Below are 20,868 nucleotides of genomic sequence, written 5' to 3'. Positions count from 1 at the left end.
CTTTACCCTTCATCCTACCACTCAACCCAGGCTCATCAGGCCTCCTTCCAGCCCCTCGAGGACACCCTGGGGACTGCCGCCTCACCATGCATCTCCCTCCCCAGGCCAAGTTGGTGCTCCTTTGACCAACTCCTGTCTGACCTTCTGAGACCAACAAGGTCCTCAGAAGCCAAGAGCTGACGAAAAGGACATGAGCCCCATTTGGAGGGCAAGAACAGTCCATAAACTGGCACCAACTCAGCCTCCATCTGTGAAAGTTACCCCTTTGGTTAGATTGGTTCTCCAACAGGGAGCTGACCTCATAGCCCCAGCACAGAGGTACTGATCTGTGAGGTACTGATCTGATCACGCGGGCGATGGGAAACACGCCCTCAGCACCGCATGGAAGCTGCTGGAGAAACTAATCATTGTGTTTGCCTCTGTAGGGCGATTCTGAGAGACTTGGCAGTAAGTGTGCAGAGAAAATTTACCTTCCACAGTAAATGCACTGTGTTTTCCTGAATTGCATACTATGTGTACGCGTTATCTTCCACAAAACCAGCCGAGAATGGTCATCGTTTTAGTCCATTCAGACTCATTTCCAGTCCATAGACTGGGTGACTGATAAACAACAGAAATGTATTCTTCAAAGTTCTAGAGACTGGGAAGTCCAGGATCAAAACACTAGCAGATGTGGTGTCTGGTAAGAGCCCTCATCCTGTTTCACAGATGGGTCCCCTTGGGGTCTCTCCACCCCCGTGACCTAATCGCCTCTCAGAGGCCCCATCTCTAAATACCATCACATTGGGGGTTAGGATTTAGAAGCACATAGGTGAGCAAAATATTTTCCTGTTCGGAGAAATGAGGCCCAGAGAGGTTAAGTGACTCACCCAAGTGGCAAAGCCAAGATTCAAAATCAGGCAATCTGGATGCAGAACTTAGGCAGAAAAAAGAATGTGACCGGAGCTGTGTGCGTGCCTGTGCCTGTGTGTGTGTGTGCACGTGCGCACGGGTGCATGCACATGTGTTTGTGTGCTGGAAGAGAAGAGCGGCAAAAGAAGAATCTGCAGAAGGTCAGCAGGGACCAGGCCATGTTTTGAGGGGTTGGGACTTTAGTCTTAAAATACAAGGGAGCCATGGAAGGATTCAGACAAGGGGTGGATACAATCAGATCTTTATTTAGAAGGATTACCCTGGTTGCACCATGATAGCCAGAATGCAGATGTATATGAAGGAGTCCCCCTGCCTAGGTACGGGGATGTCTACTCACCTTCTCTGCCCAGCACAGTATCAAGGGACAGACTGAATGTGGCCAAGTTGAGCAGCCCCACTTGGAGGTCAGACAGTGGATATGGAACATATTAGCCACTTGTCCTCCTCAAACCCCAAACTGAGGCAATCCTGAACTAAGGAAGGGATCCATTTCCCTGCTTTGTAAAGCTGTCTTGTAGAAGACGTCATCCAATGGTGCTGGTGTGGGCAGTGAGAGAGGAAGGCAGTGCAAATGAATCCTGACTCTGCCACCTCCTGCCTCTGTGACCTTGGCCAAGTCAGCCAGCCCTTCTGGGCCTCAGTTTCCTTATCTATCAAATGGGCCCAGTAATAGCCTCAGGGGGTTGCAAGTATTGTCAAATACTCAGAACATCATTATAACAGTGAGAATGATGAGGACCACCTGGGCTTAAATCATCTCCCTCTCTTGTAAGCTGTGTGACTTGAGGCAGGTTCCTGAACCTTTCTGGGCCTCATTTGTTTCATCTGTTCAGTGGGGATAATAATACCCCAATGTTCAGTGGGGATAATAATTCCTTCCTAGAGCTCTGAAGAGAATTAACTGGTATAATCCATGTGAAGCTCTTAGAAGAGGGCACAGCTCCTTGTAAGCGTTTAATAAATATTAGAGCCTATTCATAATGGGAATAATAATGCCTTCAGATCACCTCCATCATCATCACTGCTACCAACAGCTTCTCTCCCGCTGCCCTGTGGTGTCATCAGTTCTTGAATGGAATTCCACACATGTCCCCTCAAGGTGGCCACATTTAGCATCAGCGACCTGTCCCTGGGTACTGTTATCTCATTTCTGGAAAGCACTTTGGTGCTCCAAGTGCTTTGCAGATTGGAAAGATCATGGGGCTTACATGATATCAAAGCGAACATTAGATCCTTGTGCCAGGCAGGTGGAGGACAGGCAGGGTAGAGCTCTCACGCTTTCTCCCCCTGACCACCTCTGCTTTGCTCTGGGCCATTTCCTGTCCTGTTTGAGGCAAGCTGGGCCCCTTCCCACTTTCAGCTTTCCTGAGAGAGGTCATCTTCCTGATGGAAGGCCTAGAAGCCCACGCCTGGTGTCATCATTTCAGCACTGAGAAGCTTGTCCTCAAAATCATCGAGAATCATCAGAAGGCCACTGTCAGCTCTTTAGGCCCCAACACATGTTTCCGCAGGTGGCAGTGAGCCTGGATTCAGTGCAGGGCTCTGCTCTGCCCTCAGGTGGCCTGCCCATTCTCCTGAGCTTGGGGCAGGAACTGTGATCTTTATTTCATTCACAGACACTTATACAGTGCTTACTATAAGCTTCACTGTGTGTGTGTGTACATATATGTGTGTGCCTGTGAAGCTCTCCTGAGCACTTTGCAAATATCAACATATTTTATCCTCCCAGCAACCCATTTGGTAGATGAGAAGACTGGGGCACACAGAGGTTAAGTTACCCCTCACCCAAGATCACACAGCCAGTGAGTGAAGGGGCCAGGATTGATCACATGTACCTCCCCACCCTTGTAACAGTCACCAGGCACGTTTCTGTGGGGCTTGCCATATTCACAGACCAATATACAATAGGGTGTATATTTTTCAAACAGACTAAGTGAACAGCTTTGCTTTAGGATCCTCTTGGGCTTGTCCAGGATATGTCAACTCTATGATGTGGGCTTGAACCAAACAAATTCCAAAAGACCTAGACCCAAGGACAGACAGCCTGGGTTCAAATCGTGACCCTCCCATTTCCTTCCCGAGTGCCTTCTCTGAACCTACTGTTTGATCTGTAAAGTGGAGATAATTAGAATCTCCACTTTCCTGAAATGCTGTGAGTGCTCAGGTGGGTTTTTACACATAAAGTTCTTAGGGCTTTCTGGGCACAGAGCACTTGACTCAAACCAATCCCTCTCTCTCTGTTTACCTATCCATTGATTTACTGAGCAGCTACTATGTGCCAGGAACTGTTCTAGGTGATGGGGATACCTGTGACCTATGATCTAGCAGGATGGGGTTTACAAACAAGAACGATATGCTAGAAGGTGAAGGGTGTCATGGGAAAATGGTAAAGTTGGGTAAGGAGGTTGCCAGTGTTGGGTGGGGCTGCAGGATGCCGTGTTCAATGGTGTGTGGTCACAGCAGGCATTACCAGGAAGGTGACATTTGAGCACTTGAGCAGACTGAGGTGTTGACACATATTACTACCATTTGGAGGCACTAATATGAGTTTAAATTCAATGTGAGTCAAATCTCACTTATGCCTTTATTTATTTATTTAGAGAGCATGTGCATGTATGAGTTGGGGCAGATGCAGAGGGAGAGGGAGAGAATCTTAAGCAGACTCCATGCTTATCACAGAGCCCGGTGCAAAGCTCAATCTCATGACCCTAAGATCATGCATGACCTGAGCCAAAATCAAGAGTCAGACACTCAACCAACTGAGCCACCCCGATGCCCCCTCACTTGCCCTTTTAATTTGCCTGAGATCCAAAACTTGGCTAAGGAGCTAGGTCTCTTGGGGTCCTCCTTGTTCCTGTATCTCACAGATATTTATTAAGATCCTGGCCTGAGGAATCCACCCCCACTGGGAGAAGGGGCTTTCTCCCCTGCCTATCTGCCAGATTGCGGGGGAACATATGAAACAAAGAGTTCAGAGTCATCTTAAAGCTGGTCAGATGGTGAGGAGATGACGATATTTGCTTGCAGGGAGAACAGGAGCCACATTGAGGGAAGAGACTGTGTTAGTTAACACCAGCTGCTATAACAGATAAAACCAAAAGCCTCCAGCTTAAGAAAATACATGAAAGAACAATAAACTTCTTCTAAAGTGCAACTGGTGAGAGATGGTATAGGGTGAAGAGGTAGGTGAGAAAGTATGGCTCCACACAGTCACTCAGGAATTTGGGGTGATTGAGGCCCTGCCTTTTTCAACATGTAATTTCCAGTATTGCACTAAGAGTCTGCTCCCAGCTAGCAGGTTGGCAGAAAGGGAGAGTGGAATGAGAGTTATTTGTGGGCTTGGCCAGGGAGTGATGAACCTCCCTTCTGACCCCATTCCATTGGCCAGAATTTAGTCACATGGCCCCACCTGGATGCAAGGGAGACTGGGAGGTATAGTTCCTGACCTAACAGCCATTTCCCAGCCACTCCACAGAAGGAGAATGTGAATCTTCATGCAGCACTCCATGCTTGTACCGTGTTTGTAGCAGGAATTCAGGCCACGTCCCACCCACCCTCCAACTCTCTACGTACCAGGCACTGTTCTAAGTAATTTGCACATACCAACTCATTTCGTGCAACAGTCATATTCAGTGGGCACTATTATTAGCCACATTTACAGGTGATAAAACTGAAGCCCAGAATAGTTACATAACTTACCCAAGATCACATAGCTAGGAAATGGCAGAGTTGGAATTGGAATCCAGGCAGTCTGGCTACAGAGCCTCAAGCCTGGCATAAATTTATTACAGTTACAAGGAGGCTGAGGGACCCAAAAAATATAATCCGCTATTTGGTCACTAAGAAATTGGCCACTTGTAAAAATGAGTTCTGACTCAAAATATCTCACCCCAGGGCAACGATGGCCCACTGGGTCTACACCATTGTTAATTAGGTTGTAGATCAGAGCTTCTCAGCCACCACACTTTTGACATTTGGGGCCAGATCATTCTTTGTGTTCTGTGCATTGTAGGATCCTTAGCGTCCTACAAGATGTGAGTCCCTGGCCAGCACCCACTATTTGCCTGTAGGATTACCCCCACCCTGTCATGATACTCAAAAATGTCTCCAGACATTTCCATATGTCCCCTGGAAGATGAGATTACCCCTGGTTGAGAACCACTGTTCTAGATTGTTAAATATCATCCTGCAATGTAATAATGCAAGTTCAAGACAGACTGACTTTGAAATTGCCAACCTTGTAAAAAACAACAACAAAAAAAAGAATTTCATAAAGTCAGTAGTGGCAAATTACACCTGGATGGTGTTCATCTGGTTAAAAATCAACAAGGACCAAGAATCCACAAGCTCTGTAAAAGAGAATGGTTTGAATATCAAAGGATCAAGACGGGGTGATTGGTGAAACCCCTTGAGAATACGGAAATAAAAATAATTCTCCTGAAAATTCATGATGCAGAAGTGAAGGGAAGTGTGGGATGTTATGTGCTATTGGGCCGTTTTGTGGAGGAAATTGCACGTGTGCACACACAACACATCCTTGCTTGGGTATGCTCTTCAGGTGCTGTGGCTCCTGCTGACTGCTGACCTTAGGGGTGAGGCGGGAATGCCTGGGTTACATTTTTTTTTATGAATATCATCACTGCTGATTTGTAGTGGGTACTTACTTCATCTTCACTACAGCATGAGTAGGTTACTATCCCCATTTCACGGAGGAGGAAGCTGAGGCTCAGAAAGACAGACTAACTCTCCCAGTGCTATGCAGAGCCAGGATTCAGACCCAGCCTGGCTCCAGGTGTCTTGCTTTCAGCTAGTAGGCTCCATGGCCACCCTGATCCTGAGGGACCCCCACTTCTGGAATCTTCCATGTGCTCCCGATTGTCCTTCACTACTGACCAGAGGCAACATGGCTTCCCCACTCTTCCATTAGCTTGGGAAACATGATCATGGTTTGTGAATTCACAGAGGAGCTTGGGGTTTTGTGGGGGAAATGAAGCAGAAGGATGGAGATTTGAGGGGGGTTCTGGCATGATGAGGAACCTACCTTTGCCTGAAGGAAGTAAGGAAGGAGATTGTTGGGGCACTTGTAAAACTCAAGAGTACCATGAGTCTGTGTAAAACGAGAAATAGAGGCATGCTTATTAGGGGGTTTGGCTGATGCCTTGGGATGGGAACTTGAGGACTTATTTTCTGCTAAGACAAAGAATTAAGTGACTCAGGGCTGCTCTGCTCCTGCTTCCCCCAAGCCCTGTGTCTCTTCTGCTTTTTTCCCTTCTCACTTTCGGATCCGGACTTCTGCTGACTCATCTCTCTGAGCAAGGAAGGAGGGAGGAAGTTAGAATTGTTCATTGACCGTTTTCTTTCTTCAGTGACTCAGCTGTGATTCACATTTTAATTATTGGGGGAGAAAAATCTGATCAGCCTAAGGCATGTGTCCAACCACCCATACCTCCAGGCTGGTTGTAATAAGAACAATACCCCCCAAATGTAGTAGCCCTGAAATAAACTGTGGCTCGTTTCCTCCATTAGTCCTGAGGACTCCTCTGGGTTCTCCAAGTTCTGGGTCCCCAGTGGGGTCTCCTGCTCCAGAGGCAGCTTCTCCAAGCCCTGAAACAGCGAGTCTAATTCCCGCAGAGTTAGTCTGAGGTCAGGATGAGAAATGGAGTCTCGAGCCCTCCTGGGACAGTAGAAGGATCATGGGAGTGGAATAGCATTTCCTGAGTTGGTCTTTGGCTATAATCCCAGGCTCAAGCCCTGCCTCTCCCCTCCCCCACCCATACCTCAGGGCCTGAAATTTGTCAGACCTGATGGCAACGACAGTTTCAGAGTTTGGTTTGCCCAGGGAACAAGAAATGTCCAAATCATCGTGACCACTACTTCCTGAGGGCTTACTATGCGTCAGGCAGTGTGCTCAGCAGTTTTCATGAATGGTCACATTGAATCCTCCCACTACCCACAAAGAGAAAAGGCTTTTATATAATTCTTCTCCCTATGAGGAAACTGAGGCTTGGGAATTTGCCAAAAGTAGACAGTAAATAATTGGTCAGCCCCTTCCCACCTGAGAGCCAGAGCTCACATCTGCTCTACTCTGATGCCTTCCACTCAGCTGAAAAAAATTGGAGCTGACACCTCAGTCAACAAATACTTACTTATTGAGACCTACCATGTACTAAGGGTCCAACAGGGAACAAGAAACAGATCTGTGGCCTCATGGGGCTGACATTTTAGCTGCACAAGTGTACTAGTCACTGTGTATTAGATAAGTTAATATGTGTATTGGATAAGTGCTTGCTGCTGTCACAAAGAACTCCCAAGATGTATAAGAGCTCAAACACAATAGAATTTAGTTCTTGCACACACACACAAAGTCCAAAATACATATTCATAAACAGTGGGCAGCTCTCCTCCAAGCAGGGAGGCAGAAACCCAGGCTCCTTCCATACTGTTGCTCCTCATCTTCAACCCGGGGCTTCCAAAGTTTCTGTGCCTCTTGGCACGAAGCCACAGAAGGGAAAAGAATGAAGGAGGTCACCCAGGACATGTTTCTGGACCAGGCCTAGAAGTAGTCCACATGGCTTCTGCTCTCTTTTCACTGGCCAGATAATAGTCACAGAGCCATGTCTACCAACAAGGCTGGGCTATGCTGTCCAGCTGAGTGCCTGGGAAAAAGAAACCAAAAACAATGGAAACAGAGCTCCACATCTTCCTGGATCTTCCCCTGAGGAGTCCTACCTTAGGACAGCTCTCAGACACCCCTGTCTTCTTCTACTTCCTCTGTTTCTTGAGCTTCCTGTGGAGAGGAATTGCTCTTGCTTTGCAGTGGGGCAAGGCAAGCACCTCGTAGAATATCTTTCTCCCAACTTGAAGACTTACTTGGAATAGGCAACAGGGTATCCCTGCCCCTTGAGATTAGGAGACCTGGAATCAAGTCTTGCTTCTCCAGAAACCTTTGTCTCAGAAACTGGGGGATTTCAGAACACTCAGATGTGCACTCTTCATGGATCATCCATTCTTCTCACCTTTTATTGGTCTAAGCTCTCCACAAGAAACAGAATTCACCCATGAGATGGTTTCAAATGAAGAGTGGTCATGAAGAAACTCCTTAAAGAAGTGGAGGCAGAAAAAGGAAACAAGTAAGGGATGTTGAGATCCCATGAGGGAAGCCATTGCTACCCTAACACTTAGAATTCAGCCAAGGCAGGACCACACAAGAAGAACTAGGCTCAGAACCAGGGAGAGAGGGTGGAAACAGTATTACACCCTCTCTCCTTCACCTTCGGCTGGTGCCTCCCATTGGCCAAACCCAACCAGGAACCAGAGCAAAGCATTCTGGGAAATGGAGCCCACAGGAGTCAACCTTACAGGGCACGGCACAAGCTGGAGAATGGACCTGGGGGGCAAACAGGGAATAATAAGCATACAGCAGTGTGTGACTGACTACGTACACTTGTTTATATAATCTACTCTATAATGCAGCTCCAGAGCTGCACAGTACAGCACGGTAGCCACTAGCCATATGTAGCTATGGCATAAAATATAAATGTAAATTAATTAAAATTAGCTCAAATGAAAAATTAAGTTGCTCAGCCACATTTTAAGTGCTCACTAGCCACACGTGGCTGTTGGCTGCAGTATTGGACAGCTCAAAATAAAACATTTCCACCATCATGGCAAGTCTCCGATGTACCCTGAGCCCCTGCAGATTATGGGATGGAAGAGAAAGGAGTCAGACATGAGGCTGGACAGTGAAGGAGGCAGTTCTGAAGGCAGGCAGAGCTGTGGGTCCATGGGGAGGAGATTCTCTGAATAAAGGAGCAGAAGAAGAAGCAGGGAGGTTGAATGAGATGCTTGCCTGGCTAGAGGCCTACCCCATGAGGCAGAAAAAAGAGGCTTCAGTTCAAGGTTGGCTCTGACACTTAGTGGTGTATGATCTCAGACAAGACACTTGGCCTTTTAGAACCCCGGTTTGCTCTTCATCAAAATGGGTGTCAGCCCACCTGCCATGATGACGATGCCCATGAACAAGGCTATGAGGAAGTAGGACTGTATAAGGTGTTAGCTCTTGCCGTGTTGGGAAACGATCACTGAGGCCAGAATGGCCTCGAGAGAACCAGTGAAGAAGGTTCCTTTCTTTCCTACATGGTGGCTCTTACTCAGATCTTCAATATCCCTCAATATGTCTTCATCTTAAGTCACTGCCTTATTAAATTCACCCCACATCTGCTTCCAGTCTTCCCTCGATTCTTGAAATCTTGCCAACTTTTATGAACTCACTTCCTTTAAATTTCCTCAGGATCATCATCTTTTCTTTTCTTCTCCTCTGTCTTAGCGAAATCCATGGCCTTTTACTTTTCCAAGCCTGGGGAGTGTTGCAGAGTAATTAGAAATGTATGGGAGATGGGACCAAAACTCAGCTTGGCCATGTGCCAGCTTTGTGGGCTTGGAACAGTGACTCAACCTTTCTGATCTGGAAAGTAGAAGGAATGACAGGCCCCACTTCATAGGGTCGTCATGGGATTGATTAAAACAATGCACGCTGCCTGGCCCCCAGCAAGCACTCCGAAAATGTTACCTTCCTCCTCATTCTGCATTTTCAGCTTTATAATGAAGTAGAACATACACACAGAAAAGCACACGTGGCAGGTACAGCTTGAGTGACTTTCCAAAACTGAACATGCTCATGTAACCAGCACCCAAATCAAGCAACAGAATATCCCCAACATCCAGAAACCCCCTCATTCCTCTCCAGTCACCGGTCACCCCACCCTGACCTAGGAGGGCACGGATTAGTCTCAAGACGTGATTTTGAATTATAAACGCACGGGGTCACAGGGCACGCTCTCGTTGTCTTCCTTCCCTTGCTGTTGTGTGTGTGAGATCCGCCCGTGCTATTGCCAGAACCGTGCGGCGTTCAATGTCATGGCCGCATGGACTGCACGGGTGATGGGCATTTTGGTGCTCTGAGCTTTGCAGCTATTACGGAGAGCTGTCGATGCTCTCATGCTTGTCTTTGGCGGGAGGTGTTCCCGGGACTGGGGTTTCTGGGTCATCAGGAGGTGTCCATTTAGCTCTGGTGGAAACGACCCTAACAGTTCTGGGCTGTGGTGGGACCGGTCTCAGCTCCCACCAGCTGTGGGCGAGAATTGAGCTTTTGTTTTTACTTTGACCTGGGAGTGCCTCTCCCTCAGGAGGTACTTGCTAAATGTCTGGGAATTAAATTGAAAATGTACTTGTCCATTTCCTCGAGAGCTTTACTCCATCAAACATCTCATTTGGACCTTCAGGCTCTCCTTCCGCACTGACTTGGTACACTTTGCTTGCAAACTTGGACAGATCCCCTCCATGTGGAAGACTCTCAGCCCCCTGGAGTCACCAGTTCTCTTCCCTGCTCTTGCTACGGTGTCTCAGGGACAGGTCTCCCTTCTACCGCCTCCTTCAGCCTCACAATCAGCGAGCGACCACGATGGTGCCCTTCAGGGGGCCGGCGAGACCTGCCGATTCTCCGAACCCACTTGTCTTGGCTCAGCCGCCATCCCTTTCTCCTCCCCCAGCAACCCCACTTCTCTGGAGGGCCCATCTTTTCTGGAATCACTTAACTCTCTCCTTCTGGGGTTTTACATCTGTTCCTGCTTTTTATTTAAGAAAACACTGCACATTAAGAGAGCTTCAGGAATCACCCAAAATAGAAACGTGTCCTTTTGTGTAATCCTCTACTTTAAAAGACAAATAAGTGGAGGAAAATCTCCATGTGGAGGTTAAGATGCTCGAGAGAACCTTGTGTCAGTGGTCAGAGCTTTCCCTTTACAGGAGGAAACACGAGAATATTTGTGTGGCCTGGGGTAGGGGAAGGACTTCTTAAACAGAACTTTGAAAGCACAAACTCTAAGACAAAATAATACTAATGATAATGGATTAGATGAAAACTAATGTTCTTTTCGGATAAAGACATTATGGGGACAGTTCAGGACCCAAACTGCCCACATCCCAATCTTGCTTTCCCGTTTCCTGTGAATCCACAGGCAAGTTACTCAACCTCTCTGTGCCTCTGTTTCCTCATCAACAAAATGGAAAGAATAATATCTACCTATGGGGTTGTTAGAAGTTTAAAGCAAGTTAACACTTATAAATCCTATAGAATAGCCTCTGGTGCATAGAAAGAACTTAAGTAAAATTTGTAAATAGTGCCCAGGATGGTAGAAAATTAACCGATCAAAGATTAATATCTCACTGCTATCTATTACATTACCCCTTAGCCACATGCAACTGTTTTCAATGTAATGAATTAAAAGTAAACACAACCTAAAATTCTGTTCCTGGGGTACCTGGGTGCCTCAGTTGTTAAGCAGCTGCCCTTCCGCCCAGGTCATGATCCCAGGGTCCTGGGATCGAGCCCAGCATCGGGCTTCCTGCTCGTCAGGAAGCCTGCTTTTCCCTCCCCCACTCTCCCTGCTTGTGTTCCCTCTCTCGCTGTGTCTCTCTCTGTGTCAAATAAATAAATAAAATCTTTAAAGAAAAAATAAAACAAAATTTAGCTTCTCACTCCCACCAGCCACATTGCCAGTGTCCAGAGCCCCATGTGGCCACTGGCTGCCATATTGGGCAGCGCTGATTAAGACCATACTAGGCAATGTCTGCAAGTCAACAAGAATAACACACAACCCCAATAGGAAAACAGGCAAAAACTGTGATCAGGGAGATTAGAGAAGAGAAGTCTGAAAAGCTAATCAGTATATGACGTGGTACTCAAAATCATTTGTAATCAGAACGATGAAAATTAAAACTGTGAGTATTTCTGTATGCCTCTCATGGTGGGAAAAATCAGCATGGTGGATGAGCCAAGGGTCCGCAGAATGTGTGAATGGAAGAGGCTCCTGCCCCACAGCTGGGGGTATGGCCGGTGGGGGGGCTCCATGTGGAAGGTCATCAGCATGCTAAGTTGGGTTAAGTCAGACTCACCAACAGTTATCCCCAAGACATCCACCCTAGGGAGATTTTTGCTGGGTCTGTAAGGAATTGTGCAAGAATGTTCACTACACCAGCATCTGTGGATGGGATGCCGGAAGCCAGCTGGTGTCCATCCCTGGAGAACGGGGATGTGGTAGATACACCTATGGAGAGCCCCGAGCCCAGTGAAAGCTCCAGATGGCACATCCAATAGACCACCCAGGATAGGGCTTAAAAACATCGTTCTGGGTGAAAACAGGAAACAACAGAATATGCTTTAACTTCGTGCCGTCAATGTAAGTTAAAAATATAAGCACTCAAAATAAAGCACATGTTTTGCAAGAATGCACTCCAATAAGACCAAATTAAACATTATATTGGTTGTCTCTCAGGGGAGACAAATGAAAGTAGGGCTTGGGGATAAGAGGGAAGGAACGAAGGAAGGAATGAATGAGCGGAGAGGGGCATTGCACAGACCAAAGGTGGAAAGATGCCATGGACTGAGGAAAGCGATTAACTTGACTCTCCCAGTTTGAAGATTTTTTAAAAAGGAATTTTAGAAATACTTTTCCCAAGAGGAGGTAAAAGCCAAGTGATGTAAAAATAAACTTGAAGAGGATTTGCACAATCTATGAATGGCAAGAATATAGAAGGCATGAAAAGAAGTTGTGCTTCTAAGTACCCATCTCACGAAGTACTGACCCTGTCAGTCTTGGCAGGTGCTTCTTCTAACCTGAGGTCAGGGGTCCAGAGCAGCCCCCATTCTCTCTTCTGCTTTCTGACTGTACTGATACCTCCTTGTCGCTCTCCTGTCCTCTGCCCCTCTCTCTCAGCCAGTAACCTCACCCTTTACCATGAGGTCTCTCCAGCCCCAGGGCCTTTGCACATATTTCCCTCCTCACCTACCTGGCACATAGTAGTTGCTCCTCCACAAATATTTATTGACGTCCTGACTGTCAGGCAGCAGAGAAAAACCTAGCTTTTTTCTGCACTCAGGTTAGTGGAGGCATGAACTTGGCTAAAGTTCTGAGAGAGGGGAAGGTGGAATTAACCAGGGGAACTAGAGGTAGCACAGCAAGACTCAGGAACTAGGTACCACATGTTAGCTATGTGACTGCAGACAAGTAGCTCACCCCGGGTCTCAGTTTCCCTGTCAATGAAATGAGAGTAGAACACTCACCTGGTAAAGATTCTGAGGCATGGATCTGAGTATGTAAAGCAGCGAGCATACAACCTGACAAAGGAAGAAAACTCAATGACTTGCCTTTATCAGTGGGGTCTGGTATAACTTGGCCACAAGTAACACAAGAATACAAATGATGATAGTGAAGAAAAAAGCAAACATTTATCGAAGACTTACCAAATTCCAAGCACAGTTCCAAGCATCTTGCATAAACCCCCACACCTACTGGGGTAAGTACAATTGTCATCCCCATTGTACTCTTCAGGAAACTGAGGAACAGAAAAGTTGAGTGACTTGCCCAAGGTCACACAGCTAGTGATTGGAGGGATGGGGATTTGAACCTAAGCTGCCTGGTTCTTATCCACTAAAAAGATGTATGTAATCCACATTGTAAGAAGTCTGGAAGCCCAGTGGTTGGTTGCAGGATTGGCTCCACAGCTTAGTGATGTCCCCAAGGAATCCTTCCCATCTTTCCACTCTTGTCATCTCCATTGTAAGGACTCTCCTGGTAATTATTACCACTCATGGTCCCAAGATGGCCACCTTGTTCCAAGATGTCTACAGAAAAGTGTTGGGCCAGAGAAGAGGAGGGGTTGTCTCCTGCCATGTGACTCCTCTCGGGTGAGGGAAACTCCTCCCCAGAAGCCTCCAGCAGGCTTTCACTAAGATCCTGTTAGGCATATGACCCAGTCATGTGACCCGTGCTCCCATCAAAGGGAATCCTGAAGAAAAGAGACTCTTGGGCATTTTCTGACTCTTTGATGGAAGGCAGACTCCACTGACAAGGGAGGGGGTAGGATTGACTATTGAATAAACAACCATCACTATCTTCCATGATTCTTTTCCTAGTTTAAGGGAAGTCCTATCTTCTACCCAGTCTTCCATCTCTTTTAGAGTATATTAGTTATTGCTAGGCTTTCTTACATTTAACTTCCTTCTTATCTATTCAACAAGCATTTATTGAGCACCTACCTATATGCCAGGCACAGTTTTAGGTACCAAGGATACAGCTGTGAACAGAACAGATGAAAATTCCTGCCCTGGTGGTGGGGGGTGGGGGGCATGCAAGAGCAGCGCCATCCAGTGGAACTTTCTACGATGATGGAAATCAACTGTCCACATGTGGTTAGGGAGTACTTGAAATACATCTAATGCAATTAAATTAATTTAATTTAATTATATATTTAAACAGCTACATGTAAGTGCAACTAATGCGACTGAGGAACTAAACGTCTGATTTAACTTAAATTAAATTAAGGGTATATTTAAATAGCTGTGTGTGCCTAATGGTTACCTTATCAGGCAGCTCTAAAGGCCAAGGGATACATTATCGACTTCTCTCTCTGGACATGTCAACATATTTAGTGTTTCCCACCCTGAAAATCTTCCTTTCTCATACCCAGACTCTTCTTTCTGGTTCGTCTTCTCTTTCTTATTTTTTATTTTTTTTCAAAGATTTTATTTATTTATTTGACTGAGATCACAAGTAGGCAGAGAGGCAGGCAAAGGGTGTTGGGGGGAAGCAGGCTCCCCACTGAGCTGCTCATCCTTTGCACCTGACTGATCCATGGGCTGCCCTAGAGACCAGCGGCTTTGCCTTTCTCAAAACACTTTTGAACTTGACCCGCAGGGATGACCCTCTCTGCCAGGTCTCCTGCAACCTCCATGACTTCCTCTTTTTCACCAAGCTCCTTCCTCAACACCTTTTCTTTTATTTTTAATTTTTAATTTTTAATTTTTAATTTTTTTATAAACATATAATGTATTTTTATCCCCAGGGGTACAGGTCTGTGAATCACCAGGTTTACACATTTCACAGCACTCACCATAGCACATACCCTCCCCAATGTCCATAACCCCACCCCCCTCTCCCAACCCCCCTCCCCCCAGCAAACCTCAGTTTGTTTTGTGAGATTAAGAGTCACTTATGGTTGTCTCCTTCCTGATCCCATCTTGTTCCATTTATTCTTTTCCTACCCCCCAAACCCCCCATGTTGCATCTCCACTTCTTCATATCAGGGAGATCATATGATAGTTGTCTTTCTCTGATTGACTTATTTCACTAAGCATGATACCCTCTAGTTCCATCCACATCGTCGCAAATGGCAAGATTTCATTTCTTTTGATGGCTGCATAGTGTTCCATTGTGTATATATACCACATCTTCTTTATCCATTCGTCTGTTGATGGACATCTAGGTTCTTTCCATAGTTTGGCTATTGTAGACATTGCTGCTATAAACATTCGGGTGCACGTGCCCCTTCAGATCACTACGTTTGTATCCTTAGGGTAAATACCCAGTAGTGCAATTGCTGGGTCATAGGGTAGTTCTATTTTCAACATTTTGAGGAACCTCCATGCTGTTTTCCAGAGTGGTTGCACCAGCTTGCATTCCCACCAACAGTGTAGGAGGGTTCCCCTTTCTCCGCATCCTCGCCAGCATCTCAACACCTTCTCTTAAAATGTTGCTTTCCCCCAACATTCCACTGGGGGGCCTTGGCTTTTTTCACTTGCCCTATCTACCCCTAGGATATCTAGTCTACCATAACCTTGTTTTCTACCACTCTTTTCTCACTTACCAGATTTTTACTGAGTTCTTGCTAGGCCATAAACAGTGCCACAGGCACTATAAACAAACAAACAACTTTGTCCTCATGGTGCTCACATTGTAAAATAAGGGGTGAATAATAAATGCAACTTAATAAGCTATATAATCCTTCAGAGTGAAGGATCTCCTTAGCAAGAGGAGCCAGGGAGATCCTCTCTGAGAAGGCAAAATGTGAGCTCTGAAGGATTTGAAGAGGGCCAGCAAGGCAAAGAGGGAGACAGTTGAGGGGACAGGCATTTGCAGTAGAAGAAATGGCCAGTATAATTCCCATGGCAGGAAGGAGCTCTTCCTGTTGGAGGAACAGAAGATCAGAGTGGCCAGGATGTGGTGGGACAGGCAGTCAGTGGGAGTCAAGTCATGCAAGGTCATGTGGTCATGGTAGAGTTTGGATTATATTCTAAGCCTGATGGAAGCCAATGGAAGGTTTGAACAAGGAAGTTACAGAAAACTGGCATCTCAAACTCATCATGTCGACAGCCCAGTCTTGATCTTCCTCCAAACCTACCCCTTTCCTATTTCAATTTACAGAGACTTCATCCTTCAAGTAGCTCAGGCCAAAACTCTGCACGCCTCTTTGATTTTCTAGCTCCCACCCTACTCAGTCTTTCCATGGGAAGCCCTGGTGGCTGCCATATTGTTCTCCATAGCACTTGCCACGATCTAACATGTCATGTTTTCCCATTGTCTCTTTGTGCATGGCAGTGTCCTCAGGCACCCTGTAGTAGGTGCTCAATAAACCCTCATTGAATAAATGAATAGCTGTTGCTTAGTGGCCAATTCAGAACCAGGAAGCCAGTCTTCCTTTCTCCCTTTCCCGCCATGGCCTCCACCCCATTCAATGAGCCATGTGAGGTAGAAAACTGGTGTTCTGGAGTCCTGGGGTCCTGGCTTTGAGTTCTTGCTCAGTGGTATGGACCTCCATGCATTAGTAACTTCTCCAGGCTTTAGTTTCCTCTGGAAAATGGGACTCATCCTGCAGACTGCTGGGATGCAGGGAGGATTTGATGAGCCCAGGCAAGCTCCCCGATGCCCAGCAATCAATGGCAGCTATATTTAAATTGGGGCCTCCTTTGTACTCCCACTGCCTTTGTCCTAGTTCCAGCCCTCATTACGCTGGCCTGCTCTCACCGCTCCCTCCTCGCTCTGCCTCCATCACTGCCCATCTGTCCTGTCAGCTGTCAGCCTTGTCTTCACCACGCCAACCCTAATCACATCCCTCCCCTGCTCCAAAACCTTACATGACTCCCACTGTCCACAGGACAAGACCCACCTCCTCAGCTCCCAGTTCACAGCCTCCAACACCAGCCCACCCATTTTTCCCCACCAATATCCTGAACAAAGCTTGTCTTTGTGGGGCATTCTTGGCCACAGAAGCCTCCCCACCCCAACCTGTCCCATTCCCTCTTAATTCCTTCTCATCCTTCCAGGGTGGGGGATGAAAAATAGTACATGTTAGGTGCCAGGTTAAGATTGCCCTGGGCCAGGGGGAGGTCGGATTATCTGCATTTCTGAGGCTTAGACAGGTTAGAACAAAGGCCACACAATGTGAAAATGTAGGGCCAGGGTTTAACTCTGGGTCTGAGATTTTGTGCTGTGCTACCTTCTTATACTTGGGCTCCATGGTGATGCTGTCCCCAGCTCTCCTGTCTGTATTTAGGTCCTCCTTATTCTCCAGCCTGCGGCCATAGGGACTCAAGCTTGAACCTCACCCACTTGTGCAGTCCCCGGAGGGTGGGATCAAGTTCTTCTCAGTGCTACCACTGTGTCCAGTGCAGCCTGGCCCAGAACCACCACAGTTCACTTGGAAGTGTGGTGGCCCATTCCTCACCCCCTTCCAACCTCTGGCCTTGCCCTGCAGGGGACCTTCTTGTAATACAGGTCACATCCCATCCCTCCAGTGCTCAGAACCCTCTGTGGCTCCCACGTCACTCAGAGAAGGAACCAGAGTCCATGGAACCACGACCCACTGGGCCCTCTATGATCTGCCCATCACTACCCTGCCCTCATCTCCTCCCACTGTCACCCTGGCTGGCTTGGCTCTGGCCACCCTGGCCTCCTCACACTCCTTCAGCTGCACACCAGCAGAGCCACACTCATTGTTTGGTTTGGTTTTCTGTGTTTTTTTTTTTTCCCTTTTCATTTATTTCCGAGTAGCTTAGCACACTTCCTGTGTGCCAGGCACCATGCCAACCACAGCACCTGTATCAGTCCATTTAATCCCCACATCCCTTTGAGGCATTGTCAGTACTATTGTTATCCCTGTTCTATAAAAGGAGAAACTGAGGCACAGAGAGGTGTACTGGTTTGTCCAGGGTCACCCAAGTGGGAAATGGCAGAGCCAGGATTTGAACCCCATGCAGGCTGGGCTTGTAATACTGAACCACTTTCCTGCCAGTTGGTAAAAAGCGCTGAGCCCTGAAGGGTCTGCCATTCTCCCTGGATGCTCCCTGGGACCCCTGGGCCTCCCCACGAATCATTCCAATTGTGCATGTGAAATACATTGAATGTCATCCCAACCACGTGCCAAGGAAGCTTCTATTCCTCTCAATCCGGTGTTTATTACCACCATCAACCATACACCTTGTTGGGGTCGTTGTAAATCACCTTTTATCCATAAGGCAGGTACGGTAAACACGTGAGATAAAACTGAGGCCAGCAAGGTAAAGTCACCTGCCTGTGGTCACCTAGCCAATAAATGACATCAAATCCCACTCCCGTCTGACCCTGAAACCCACCCTCTGTTTTCCGCTCTGGCTTCTTTCTTCCAGCATCTTGGCGACAGTTGGGACGGAGTTTGACCTACGGACGCTGAGGGCAGTTCGAGTGTTGAGGCCGCTCAAGCTGGTGTCTGGAATCCCAAGTGCGTGAGTTTCCAACCCTGGAAGGGGTCTGCTCAGGGGTCCTAGGAGTCCTCAATTTCCCCTCTGCAGAGCATCTCAGATGCAGCCCCTGAGTGCTTCCCAGCTTGTACCAGGGCTGCCCTCTCTTGGGGGGGATGCTCCCAAGGGACCACCAGGGACCTGGCAGCTGGTCTCCATGAGCTTTCGAAAGCAAGCCAGGAACCTCTCCTATAACCACAGCATCTGTTTATTGAGCACCTGCTGTCTATCAGGAACCATGCTGATACATCTCAGTCAGTACTCAAGGCTCTTGAAGTTGGGAGGGAGTGCTGATATCTCCATTTTACAGATGTGGAAACTGAGGCTTAGAGCAGCTAAATAATTTGAGCACAGTCATGTGGCTGAAAATGGCAGGATTAGGAGTTAGCAAGTATGACCCCAAGCCTGGACACTAACACTGGTGGCAGTGACTGTGACCATCTATGGAGCACCTGCTGCATACTGGACACTGTAGAGAGAATGTTGCATGCATTGTCTTGTTTGTCTTCTCAGTGGCCCAATGAACCCATTTTACAGATGAAAAGGCCGAGGCTCAGACAGGTTAAATTCTGCACCTGAGCTCTGACAACCTGACAGTAATGAGCTCCAGAGCCCATACTCATCCCATCTTCTTGCTTTCTCCTCCTCCAAGGGTGCTCTTGCCCTACCTGTTGGGCGCAGCTGCCATTTTCAGGGTCAGACGTAGATTTGGCTGTCAAAAACCAAACAAAACGGGGCTGACCTTTTTCTGTCCCACTGCCTCAGTTAGTACTACTACTACTAATTTGAGAGCACTTACTAAAAAAAAAAAGAAAGAAAGAAAAAGAAGAGAAAAGAAAGCACTTACTATGTGCCAGGCGCTGTTCTGAATATTTGCCATTTTAAAAATTCGTTTGTCCTCACGACAAGCCTGTGAGGTAGGTTCTATTATCAGTTCCATTTTACTCATTGGCTTCATTTGTCAGGTTCATTGCCATCTGGATTGAAACAGTAAGATCTCCCAGACGACCACCAGCAGGGTCTTTTTGTAGAAAGAAGGCACCGTGCTTAGCTGTCCATAGGACTCCAGGAGCTGCCGGCATTGCATTAAAGGGTCATCCCCAAACTAATACAAACAAGAATTTCATCACCTGTGATGGTACTTTGCCAGATATGTGCTCTTTCATTTAATCCTGAGAAGGAGGTGCTATTCCAGTCCCCATTTACAGATGAAGAAACCAAGATTCAGAATGGTGACCTGACTTGCTGAAGGTCACATTGCTAGTAAGCAGACAACTAGGTCAGTACCCTCAATGCAGACTTAGCTAGGTGCTCAGATGGCCCTGCTTTATCTAGGGAGGGGTGTCGAGAGAGGGAATGAAGGCAGGAGGATGGGAACGGAAAGCTTACAAGCAAGGATACAGTCTCGGCCTGATCCTGTGGGAAGCTCAGGAGTGTGAGGAGCACCAAAGTTATCCTCCAGCCTGAGGCATAGGGACGGCTGACCTTTTATCCTTCTCTGGTCACTTATTGGGGGCAGGGGGTGGGGGACAGCGGAAAGACAAGGGCTGCTTAGGTAAGGCAACTCTTGAAAACCAAGGGCATTTGTATAAAGAGGAGGGGCAGCAGGGAGCCATTAGCAGCCAGCTGGAAGCGGGGCTCAGCAGAGGGGGAGGCTCCCCGGCCTGGGCACTCACCGCGTGCAGTGTCCAGAGCCCTAACCACTCTGCCCACCGCCTCCATTAGCATCACCCTTCCATCGCGGGTCCCTGGGGCTTCCACCTGCCAGGAGGTGCTAATCGTGAGCCATGCAAAGTTCTTCTAATCAGGAAGCAAGGCCTTGGGCTTTTTGTCTGAACCCTGATTTTAACCGTAGACTTTCCTAAGAACACAATGGCTACAAACACACAGATTTGACATCCCTCAGACCTGGGTTTTAGTCCCGGCTCTGTTATTGCTGACGCCCTTGGATGAATCACCTCTCTAGGACTTGCTTCCCACCTCTGCAGAATGGGGTAATTTTACACGGGCGCCCACTTCACGGGGTTGTGCTAGAAGCCAATGAAACCATGTCTGGTTTCTCAGGACTGGAACTGGGACATTGACTGCTGTCCCCGCGCAGAAGTGTGGCTGGCTTCCCTGGTGCCTCTGCATGAATTAGGAAAAGACGCCCCCTCTTGGTGGGAAAAATTAGGAAAAGGCACCCCGCTCTGGGTAAAAGCTTCCCAACACCCAGGAATATGGCTCAGAAAGCAATCAATTTCCACCCCTTCCTTAGCTAAAATGTCAACAAATGACAGCGTATGTCAAATGCTTTAAAAATATTTTAAAAGAAGAAGGGCTTAAAATATTAAAATATTAGGAGG

At 47.3% G+C, this 20,868-nt stretch overlaps 1 protein-coding gene across 20 annotated transcripts in view; it reads left to right on the top strand.

The window, feature by feature from the left end:
- The window catches only part of CACNA1A (calcium voltage-gated channel subunit alpha1 A), a 284,022-nt gene that overhangs the window by 147,049 nt on the left and 116,105 nt on the right, over positions 1-20,868 (top strand). For all 20 annotated transcript variants that reach the window (XM_032835843.1, XM_032835845.1, XM_032835844.1 and 17 more), the window contains one exon: positions 18,413-18,504. In XM_032835843.1, the coding sequence (XP_032691734.1) occupies positions 18,413-18,504 (92 nt within the window). The remainder of the gene's footprint in view (positions 1-18,412; positions 18,505-20,868) is intronic.

Source organism: Lontra canadensis, unplaced genomic scaffold (genome assembly GCF_010015895.1).
Source record: "Lontra canadensis isolate GAN:19392208 unplaced genomic scaffold, GSC_riverotter_1.0 scaffold88, whole genome shotgun sequence".
Lineage (NCBI taxonomy): Eukaryota > Metazoa > Chordata > Mammalia > Carnivora > Mustelidae > Lontra > Lontra canadensis.
Note: the sequence above shows the minus strand (reverse complement) of the source record. Positions and strands in the feature narration are given on the sequence as shown.